Source organism: Centroberyx affinis, unplaced genomic scaffold (assembly GCF_046629955.1).
Source record: "Centroberyx affinis isolate AG114_WGS23_722 - 3 ecotype Tasmania unplaced genomic scaffold, CSIRO-AGI_Caff_v1 ptg000495l_1, whole genome shotgun sequence".
NCBI lineage: Eukaryota > Metazoa > Chordata > Actinopteri > Beryciformes > Berycidae > Centroberyx > Centroberyx affinis.
The window spans coordinates 47,496-58,652 of record NW_027279148.1 but is presented as its reverse complement, the minus strand read 5'-3'; the positions used below and the strand labels follow the sequence as shown (position 1 = coordinate 58,652).

Sequence of the window (11,157 nt, the reverse complement as noted above, 5' to 3'; positions counted from 1 at the left end):
ACTTTAGTCCCGAAACAAGCCGTTGCCGAGGGAAACACCAGACTTTCTGAATCGCTCGACAGAATCTGAAGACTGGGCGGGATGAGATTCAGGAGTCTGGAACCAGGCTATACCAAAGCAAATTCCTTGTACTGTGAAAACTTACTTGGCAATAAACTTCATTCTGATTCTGATTCTGATTCTAAGAAAAACGCAGCTTTCAATCAGCTGCTTGACAAAGCTTTCTTCTTTTAGAAACAAAACTACAGCTTTATTCATACGAGTTGCATCAGATTTCCAAAGAAGCTCCTCCTCCACCGTCACATTCGCCTCCGGCACAATCCTCCACTCCATGCCGGATCAACAGGAACAGCCTCCTCACCAAAGAGAGAGAAAGAGAGACAGGGGGAGGAGAAAGGGAGTGAGGGGGAGAGGGATAGAGAGAGAGAGAGAGGAGAGACAAAACTGGAAGAGAGAGAGAGAGGAAAACAACGAGTGAAAGGTTCAGATGTGGCTGTGATATGACTGATGGACTGATGCTGTGAACCAGCCGCACTTTGTCATAATTCTCTCTCTCTCTCTCTCTCTCTCTCTCTCTCTCTCTCTCTCTCTCTCTCTCTCGCTCTCTCTCTCTCCCTAGCAACAGTGGAGGATAAACAGTGCAAGACAGACATCTAGTGGTAGGAAAAGTAATTGCAGCACCATTTTCTCATCTAGCTCTCTCTTTTTCTCTCTCGCTCCCTCCGTCCCTCCCTCCCTCCTCTTTCTCTTCTCCCTCTTTCGTCCTTTCTCTCTCCCTTCCTTCTCTTCCTCTGTCTCTCTTTCGACTCCATAGCAGTACTAGTACAAGGTTCCTGGTCTGAATCAAGGAAATTACAGCCTAATTGCCAAGACTGATGTCTGAAATAATGTCCTGACTCACTAACGATTTAAATTTCTAACAGCAGGGACTCATTCTGTCCCGGAAAAATGATCTGCGGGAATCCTTGACCTAGAACAGAGAAGAAAACAATATGGCACCGGGACAGAGATTCTTAGCTGTGATAAATGGCCTAATATAACATAATCCAACCTGTCAGGTAATTATTACAAATCGCTCCACGTCCCAGGTAATATCAGTGGGTCCAGTGATTTGTAATAATTGCAGAGATTGCCAGTGATTTTAATGCTGTGTGAATGTTCCACGTCTGTCATTGGTAAAGTAAATTTCAGCGCTAATTACGCATTTTGATAAAGACTGAGGTCCCCTGATAATACTAATCCCATAAATTTTAAAATATGTTGAAGAGATTTATTCACCATTCGTCTGGCTTACCTTTAATATATTGTGTCAGAGAGATCCTGGCCTTTGTAGCTGTGATCCTGTCATCTACTGAAACATTGTGCTCTAGGGTTGGAAGACGGCCTTACAGCTGTCTTGGAATGTATTTTACAATGACTTGAATCAGTCGTATGCTGCATTGCCCTCTTGCTGTTTTGCTGACTACTCCCTTTTCTGGATCACTCATGTATAAATTGATAAAATGATAGGCTGATGTCAGTTGATATGCAGGTACTTTTTTTCTTTTCACCATTTAAAAGTCTGTCTCTATGTGCTCTACCCTTTGTTGTGAAGTCAAGTGCCGATCCATTTACTGTCAGAAATGTTTCTGATTTGGGAGGCAAACAGCTGAGGGGAATCGGCAACTGTGATTGGTCGAAGAAAACCTCCAATAGGAGCCAGCCTGGGGAGTCTAACCACACACTGTTCAACTTTAATGGGACTGTTTCAGACTGATCCCATCAACAAAGCTGTGCAAATGTCAATGTATTTAACCCTAACCCACAAACCCTGACGAAGGCCACGAGCCGAAATGCATTATTTTTACTAATAAATATTTGTTTTCAGCACTGCAAGTGTTGCTGGAATCTATTCTTTTCCAGTGTTACCTGCCCATTCTAGGCGCCTTGTCAGTGGGTGACGCTGTGCCAGAATACTTTTCATAATGTACTGTATTTACCAATATGTCATTTTCACGGGCTGGAAGTGTAGTTTCTTCTTGCATTTACAGCAAGGCAGTCACATAAACTGTACAAAAGTTATTGATGTTTGAGTAAAGCATGTGCAGTTTCATGCCAGTTGGCATAACAAGTCTCTTTCAGTTGTAGGTAAAATGTCAAAGCAACATCTGACTCTTGCAGGGTGCACAGTTAGATGAAAATGGACCAGTTAGTTGTAGTATTGGCCCTGATGCAAAGCTTTTTCTCTCTTCCAATAATCACATACATTGACATGGGTTATCCAGTATTTAGTATATCAGAATATAGTTTTTCACTGGAAGAAAAATAAGACGCATCCCCGCAATTGAATGGTGATGTGGATACCATGATCACTGCAGTCCTCAATCTGAATTGTTGCCGTCTGCTGATCCCCCCAAATAAGACACAGAGCAAGAACAGAAGAAGAAGAAGAGAAGTCCAATAACTAATTAACAGTGTCGATCATCTGCAGTTTCTGAAGTGCCTGCCCAGAGCGACCTTTATCTGGATAACAAGGGTGGAGAGGTCATTGATTTTTGCCTGCATATCCTTGCGGACAGTTGTCTCTGCGTTCTTAATTTCAAGCTTGATGCTCTGCTGGGAAGATTGTATAAATGACAAATTCCTTTACATTAGAGGTGGAGGTGGAGGGAAGAGCAAGGTATAGATGTCTCTGATACACATTTAGCCCAGATATGTTTATAAAGTCTTGATATGTTCATTTGCATGAACATATCTAGACTTTATCTAGATTTATCTACTCAAAAATAACATCAGATATTGTCACTTACCCAGCCGACAGAGAGTCTCACACACAGACAAACCTCTACCTTCTTTTCTTGGATGGCACATGCTGCTTTTGCTGCCTCTAGAGATCTGCATTTTTAATGTAATAGACCTGATGGCTATGGGGGCCGTCCAAATTTCCAAATCATTATCATTTGGCTGTGCAATGCTCCTCTAAAATGGCAGATGGAGTGAGCTGGGCAACTTTTAACAGTAGATGAAAAGGAATTCTGGCACAATTTACTGACCAGGTGCATGGAATAGGCAGGTAACACTGGGAAAGAATAGATTCCAGCAACACATCTTGCAGTACTTGCAGTACTACTCCAGAACACAAGGCAATAAGTGGCATATTTACTAAGTGGCACGCTAATTATGTGTGCAACTTAATGAGCGCAGCTTTCACCAGTTTAGCACCTGATTTACTAAGACCACTTATGCAAATTAAGTCAGTCGCATTTTCCCAATTAGAATACCTGAGGCGCAATATAAGTAGTGAGAGCGCTGCATCTCTACCAGGTGAAATGTGCACGGCAAATTTTAACAGAGAGAGCAGACTGATTCCCCACTGCAGCTGACTCCTCCATGACTCCTCTTGGTCCGAGGTTCCAGTTTGTTTTAATCTCATCCACTGACATTTGACAGAGAGTTATTCTCTCTCTCTCTTATTTGAGAGAGAGAGAGAATAACTCTGCCTATTCTCTCTATTCTCTCTCTCTCTTATTTGAGAGAGAGAGAGAATAACTTGAGAGACTTCCAGCAGCCATGGCTCTCTCTCAGGGTGAGAAGTTACATATTAATTGGGTCAAATGCATTAAGGTCTCCGGCCAAGTGTAAAAAGATGGAATACAAGTCCCTGTATTCCTCTTTGACTCATAATTGACAATTATAAAATGTCCAATATGTAAATTATTTAATATATTTATACTGTACAGTATATACACAGTATATATGTAAACACACACATACTAACCTTATGTGTTCCTGACCACTAATTATCTGTGCAGCTACACAAATGGTATCCATAAAGATGTCTTTATTGACATAATCAAACAACAAACAATACACAACAAAAGTTGTTGAACACAATAAATCATCTCTGAGGGCGATGATGTTAACCAGGAGCTTACATCACACTGTACATTCATCAGTAAATGAAGCTAAAAATGTTTTTATTTTGTCAACCAAGGGCTTCAGTTATGTATTATACCTGAAAAACTACTTTTTTGCCATGGGTCATTTTGTAAAGGTTGGTGTTATGTTTTTTCAAATAGCTGATATTTAATTTTGTAATGAAACTTCCTATACCGTGTCAACATGCCTTATCATTAACATAGTGCTGTTGTCATGTGAAAACCTTGTTACTCCACTTTTGGTGATTTTCATCTTTTAACTTAAGTTGAATCGTTCAACTTAAATTGTCATCCTCCTCTCTGTAATCTAACCTGTCTGTCTCCACTATCAAATAAAGCAGAAATGCCAAAATATCCTTAATTAAAAAACAACAACTTCATAAACTCAAAAATCTATTGTTGTCAAGCTAAAAACGCGGCTGTTTTTCTTTGTTCCTGAAAAGTCAAAATTTTTGATGCAAGGTTTTTACGCAATAGCAATGATATGTTGTGTCAAAAAGCTGACTCTGACACTTTTTGTTGTCAAAAAACACAAACGTGTTTCGTCCAGAAACAAGACGGGCGGATGTGTTGAAAATGACACACCTCTCTTCTTTATTTAACGGTGTACGCGGCGTTGTAGTCAGATCAGCGAGGCCTCGTCTCCCGCTCAGCAGCAGTTTCCAGCCTCCTGCGCCTGCATCTGCTTTTCCCCTCCGGGCCACAGGGGGGCGCTGTTGATCTTGGCGGTCTGGGCCTTGGCCGCCGCCCCCTCGCCCTGCATCCCCCCTCCCTCGCTGGCCAGACGCTTGTGGATCTCCGAGGCCATGGTGAGGAAAGCCCTCTCCACGTTGTCAGAGCTCTTGGCGCTCGTCTCCATGAAGGGGACGCGGAGAGACGAGGCCAGATCCTGCAGGAGGGAGGGAGAGGGGGAGGGACACTCACATCAGCTCTCAGTTTGAAAGAAGAGTAAGAAAAGAGAATAAGAAAGGAGTGCTTCTTGGATCTGAGTTAGTAGAGGACAGCAAAAACAGGTGCTTTATGATTGGCGGGTACAACAATACTTATACTAAGGATATTCTTTGCCTGTCACGTAAGATACATATGAGGAAGTACAGGCATGAATTCCCCAAAGAAAAAAACACGGCACTCTCAGGTTGAGTTCAAATCCCCGGGTTCACATCTCAGATCCCAACTGTATTCTGTCTCTGGGACCGATTTGAACGTTTTGCCCTGTGATCACAGTAATCCCCCAGGGACAGAGAAAGACAGATTTTACTACTGAAAATGAACGTCATTCAACTTTAACTGCATACACCTTGTTTCTGTGTGAATAATCCGGCATCTATGAATGAAGAGTCTCCTTCCAAAATGAGACAGACACCATTTGAAAGTGACACGTATACTTACTAAACAATTGATAGTTTAAAATTGAACCAAATGATGAGTCTTTTTAAAGGGCAGTAGGTGATTTAAGTCCTAAATAAATGAGAACACTGGCTGGATTCTCTTGATTTGAGAAATATTAAACTTCAGGTAAGGACTTGTTTTTCAAAAATGGATATTTGGTGTTTTTGGGAAATTAACTCTTAAAATACCAGTACATTTTATCATGACACACTGAGCCTGTGTGTACCTGAGCAGTGGCACAGTCCACCACTTTCTTGCTAATGAGGTCAGACTTGTTTCCCACCAGCAGCCTGGAGACGTTTTCACAGGCGTAGCGCTCGATCTCCTCCAGCCACTGCTTCACGTTGTTGAAGGACTCCTGAGGAGGAGAGGAGGCGAGAGGAGAGGAGAGGAGAGGAGAGGAGAGGAGAGGAGAGGAGAGGAGGAGAGGAAAAGAGAGGAAAGGAAAGGAGGGGAGAGGGGAGGAGGAGGAGAGAAGTTAGTGTTCAAACCCTCTCCCACACAACTGATTATCTTGTAGGTACCAGTGACACACACACACACACACGCACGCACGCACGCACGCACGCACGCACGCACGCACGCACACACACACACACACACACACACACACACACACACACACACACACACACACACACCTGCTCGGTGACATCGTAGACGATGATGATGCCATGAGCTCCTCTGTAGTAGCTGGAGGTGATGGTGCGAAACCTCTCCTGACCTGCTGTGTCCCACTGGGAGAAACACACACACACACACACATGTATATTGATATACCCACACACACACATACAGATATATAGACAGTGATAGGAACATATATACAGTACTGTGCAAAAGTCTTAGGCATATGTCAAAGATATCCATAAAGCAAAGATGCTTTCAAAACTGCTGTTTATTGTAAAGTTTTGATATTCAGAAACTTTTCATTTCATTAGTCTACTGACACACTAATGCAGAAAACAAATAAACATCTAAGACTTCTAAGAAATTATATAAAAAATACTTTTGTACAGTACTGTATATATATACATATTATACACCATTCCCTTCAATTTTACATATATATTTTTTTATACAGCATTTGGTTTGTATACTGTGATGCTTGATTCTCAATGCTACATTAAAGAACCCAATTAATTTAAAGAGATGCTATAAACAGGAGAGCTGTCTGCAAAGGCTTCATTTATGTTATTAATTCATTTTGAATATCATAGTTCTTTTATATTCTCTAACCTATCCTTTTGCTTTGGCATGCTACCTGTTGTGCTGACACTGCTAACAGGAGGCTATCATCTTCAATCCGTTGAAATCATCTCACTTCAGCTTTGCTAGACAGCTTGCCAAATGTTAAACACAGTTTCAGAGAGAAAGACGGAGACCTTCGGCACACAGAACACGACACTGCTACTCTCACATTATCAAGAGCACATCCCAAGAAAATGCAGCTCCAGTGTCTAATTACATTTAGGATTAATGCCATCTACACGTGTATATAAATCTCTGACAAATCTCAACATATTTTGAAGCATTTCTCTGAATATATTCTCAAATATACAGTATGTGAAATGTATTTTTTGCAGCTTAGGATAGCTCTGATGTCACTGAACTGCATCTGATCCCAGCGAGCATGGGCAAACCTGAGAACTGCATCTTGACTTGATTTCTTATCAGTACTGATTTGACAGTTTGAAATGTTTATTATTATTCCCAGGGAGGCTGCAGGCAAAACTCTCCTGGAAACAAATCACTTAAATTCCAAACTACAATCTCCAGTTAGGCTGTTCCATGTAACCTGAGAATTCATAAATAGTTTCAATTAACTGTACTAACAAGTGCTGAGATGAGCATCCATAACACTTCAATCATCTGCATGTATTTAAGCATCTGCATAGCAACAAACATATAGGTTTATAGGCTACATCAGTGATTCTCAACCTTTTTCATATCAAGGACCCCTAATTTAGTCCACATTAAGGCCACGGACCCCCATTTGATTATATTTTTTCTTGTGGACCCAAATCTGAGAATATTTTCATTGTTAGATATGATTTCAGATAGTTATCAGACCTTATGGGAACTGTAACGTTAGCTTGTGTAGCGTGCCATGGGTCTAGGTCAGTCATTCTCAACCTTTTTCATATCAAGGACCCATAATTTAGTCCACATTAGGGCCACGGACCCCCACTTGATGAGTTTTGCCTCTCTGACCCAAGTCTGAGAATATTTGTTATTGTTAGATATGATTTTGTCCAGAATTCCATGACTATCTGTATTGTAGGTAGAGAAATAACACTGATTTCTTGTTATTAATACATAGGCTACTTCAGAATGAATATAAATATTATAAAAACATCTGATAAATTGACCAATTCACTGTCTTATCGTCTCGTCTGAACTTACAATTTGTAGTTTGACTGTCTTCCCCTCCATGTCGATGGTCCTGATCTTGAAGTCCACTCCGATGGTGGAGATGTAGCTCTCTGTGTAGGTGTCGTCCTGAGGTGGGGGGGGGGGGGGGGGGTAGATGGTCAACAACTTGGAAAACATGTTTAAACAATCTGTATTGGGTGTGTGTGTGTGTGTGTGCTGTAGACTGTCTGAGGACAGGCCTACCGCAAAGCGCAGCAGCAGACATGACTTGCCAACTCCAGAGTCTCCGATCAGAAGAAGCTTGAACAGATAGTCACTGGGAGAGGACACACACATAGACATACATACACACACACACACAGTAGTATACCAAAACACAGTTCACAGTTGGTTTTAAGATGTAATGCACCAGTATAGTGTTGTTGACATTTTTTTCTGATCCTATCTTGCTCCTTTTTTATCATCTATGGTGAAAATGAGTAGAATTGTTGGTTCTCATTTACTATACATGTAAAACATATCAGTAGAAATGTAGAAACCTGGTACAAAGTTATCATATGATTTATCAACTTAATCTATTTCTTAAAAAATATGTTGCTAGCAACCATGATACAGATGTTGGATTATCGTCCCGTTACAAAGCCACAGAAGTGCTCATTCTGCACTTCTGGTCCACCAAAAAAAAAAAAAAAGAAAGAAAGGAAAAAAAAGAGATTTGAATATTAGACCTTCAAAAAAATATATAATTTCAGCAGTAGACAGAGCCATCTCACTCACTGCTAGCAAACTAGGAGAGAATATATGTGATGACAGCGACACTGATGTCACACAGCTGAAACAGGTGACAACAGGGACAAAAACTAGGTTATGCCTGGCAGCTTTTGCTCTTTTTCATTGCTTCAAATCTGATCAAAACTGATCTTAACAAAAAAAATAAATCAATATTAGAGGAAACTTCTAAAGCAAAATAGTCAGTAACTACATTTACATCCATGGAATATTACCTTCTTAACACGATTACTAAAGTAACCCGGTTTCGGATGCATGTTAACTGAGTTACAATAACCTGCTTAATGAATAAGGCCGGTGTTTTTTAATGCATTACGTACTGTCAACAAATCCTATGAAAATAATAAAATCAGCAATGATTTTGTTTTGCCAACAAGTCTCGTCCATGTCGCCGCTGCCCAATGCAGCCATGTCCCAGCAGCCATAGAACTCCATTGTATTAAAAAAGCGGTTAAAAACCCGGCACAGAGCCATGCTGCTGCTCTGGGCAACATATTTCATCATCACCATGCACCGGGCCGGCCGACTTTTTCCTCAAACAACTTAATAAGCCGGCTGTAAACACTTTGCGATCTCAGGAAAGTAGTTCCGTAGCACCGAAAATAGTCCCCGGCGTAATGAAGAATTTGTTCCCATTTTAATTTGATTTGGTAATAACTACAACAGTCTGACTTTTCGTGGTAACAGTTAGCGATTTTTAAAATGTAAACTATCACTTTGTGAGCTGGATTTCAAGGTTTTTAGCTTACAATTGGAGCCAATGACGGCTAAAAACGGTACGTGGGAAGTCAGAAAGTAACGGGAGTAGAGCAAACGCATTGTTGATTTTGTTATTTTCATAGGATTTGTTGACGGTAAGCAATGCGTTAAAAAACACCAGCCTTATCCTTTAAGCTCATACTCCATGATTATGAGAAACCTGGTTCAGATGCTTGGTTTACTCTCATATGAAACTGGTTGCTGTGGTATGAAAACATCTTACTGCTTTCACTTTTGGTTTTTGCCATCTGTCAAACTCAGATTCTCTAGTTTGTTCTCTGGTCTCCATGTTGCTTCTCCTTCTCTAGAACTAACAAGTGCTGGCTGTAAATATGGAACAATGTCCTCCACAGTGTTGCCATGGTGACATAGACAACAGAATCACCAGTCACCATAGCGACAGCCATGGAGCAGAACTGTGGAGCCAACATGGCTGCCACTGCAAACTGTAGATCCTATACACGCTGAGAATGCAGCCTTTTTCATTCCAGCAAGTAAGCAGCGTTTAGGGTTTAATTTTTGTTGTAATCTAATATAAACCCTAAAAAGTGACTGTAGGGCAAATGGCAAAATTTGCAGAGTGCGGTGCAGTGGCAGCAGACAAATTTAATCCGTGCCTCTGGAGTCTTTCTGCTTGGCAGTCATCGACTTTTACAGCCCACACAGAAAATGTATTCATTTATTTCATATTTTAAAGTTAAAGGGGTCAGAAAGGACTATAATAGACCAGGGGATGGATCCAAATACAGAGATTAATCTTAAACCCAGACTAAAAATAAAAATAAAATCATTAAATGTACATGTTCATGGCCTTGTCCTGGACAGAATAGCTGTCCACAACACAATCTACTTCAAAGTCACCAGCAACCACACATATGGTAGATAAAGGCGACATAATCTGTATTTAAATAGACAGTAAAGCAACATATCAGTACTTACACACAAGATCAAGCTAACATATACTTGCAGGATCAAGTTAATGTATCAGTAGTGACACACAAGATAGCTGGATTTAACCTTAATACTGACATACAGATATCAAGGGTTTCATTCCAAAACACTATATATCCATCTTGGAATAGATGCATAAATATAATGTTTCTATCTGAAAATCATCAGTCAATAGTTCAAAGCCACAGATGACTCCATCCTCAAAAACAGAAGTATTTTGCAAGGTGTTAAGATGACTCCGATGTCAGCAGTCATTTTGAAAGTGTAGGTGTCAGTTCTTTCAAACGGTAGATGTTTCATTTTGGAAGGAAACTCTTAAAATATTTAACATTTCAACACTCACACACACAGCGTATATGAAGGAACAGCAATACTCACTACTCAGGATTCATGATCAGAGAGGTTGCTCCAGATGATGAAACAAAATCAAAAATCCCTAAAACTCAAACCTGAGCCTGAAAACAGACAGATTATGTCTGTCTCTGTGTCCGTGATGCTGCTTGCTGTTTTGCTGTGCGTATATGTGAGTGTGTGTGTGTGTGTGTGTGTGTATGTGTGTGTGTGTGTGTGTGTGTGTGTGAGTGTATCCGTCCTTTAGAGGGCAAATGGCAGCCAGGCTAGCTACCTACCTAGCAAGCTGAATGATGAGCCTGGTTCGGAGGCATTATTTATTAATAAAGACCAGCTCAGGTTACACTGGGGACAGCACCTGGAACCTAGACACACACACACACACACACACACATACACACACACATTTGTATTGCTATACTTGTGAGGACCTTCGTTAAATAGATTCACTCCCTAGCCCTAACCTTAACCCTTACTAAACCAAAGTCCTAACCCCTAAACCAACCTTAAAGTGAGTCTGTTTAGTTTTGTTTTTTGGTGATGTGTTTGGTGCTATACGGTCACTGGTCTCTGCTGTGGTGTTTTGCACCACACTGCTCCTCCCACAGATCACTTCCTGACAGTG

General features: G+C 40.8%; 1 protein-coding gene across 2 annotated transcripts; it reads right to left on the bottom strand.

Annotated features, from left to right (window-relative positions):
• Window positions 1-3,931: 3,931 nt before the first annotated feature.
• Window positions 3,932-10,660, bottom strand: LOC139642562 (ras-related protein Rab-1B-like). Of its 2 annotated transcripts, XM_071517441.1 has the most exons (6): window positions 10,560-10,660; window positions 7,926-7,998; window positions 7,713-7,808; window positions 5,948-6,043; window positions 5,533-5,664; window positions 3,932-4,806 (listed from the first exon to the last, which is right to left on the bottom strand). In XM_071517441.1, exons 1-6 carry the CDS (start codon window positions 10,571-10,573, stop codon window positions 4,567-4,569), a joined length of 651 nt encoding a protein of 216 aa, XP_071373542.1. In that variant the 5' UTR covers window positions 10,574-10,660; the 3' UTR covers window positions 3,932-4,566. The 2 variants fall into 2 exon arrangements, with proteins under 2 accessions (XP_071373542.1, XP_071373541.1); XM_071517440.1 differs by lacking the exon at window positions 10,560-10,660 and having other exon boundaries at window positions 7,926-8,024.
• Window positions 10,661-11,157: the final 497 nt, after the last annotated feature.

What these genes read in the sequence shown, in the direction of transcription:
- LOC139642562 (XM_071517440.1), bottom strand. Translation starts at nt 8,024, where the DNA reads ATGTCTATGTGTGTGTCCTCTCCCAGTGACTATCTGTTCAAGCTTCTT. An exon ending in GTCTGCTGCTGCGCTTTGCG is followed by an intron (nt 7,809 to 7,925) that starts GTAGGCCTGTCC and finishes CCCCCACCTCAG; the next exon opens with GACGACACCTACACAGAGAG. An exon ending in AGACAGTCAAACTACAAATT is followed by an intron (nt 6,044 to 7,712) that starts GTAAGTTCAGAC and finishes TGTTTCTCCCAG; the next exon opens with TGGGACACAGCAGGTCAGGA.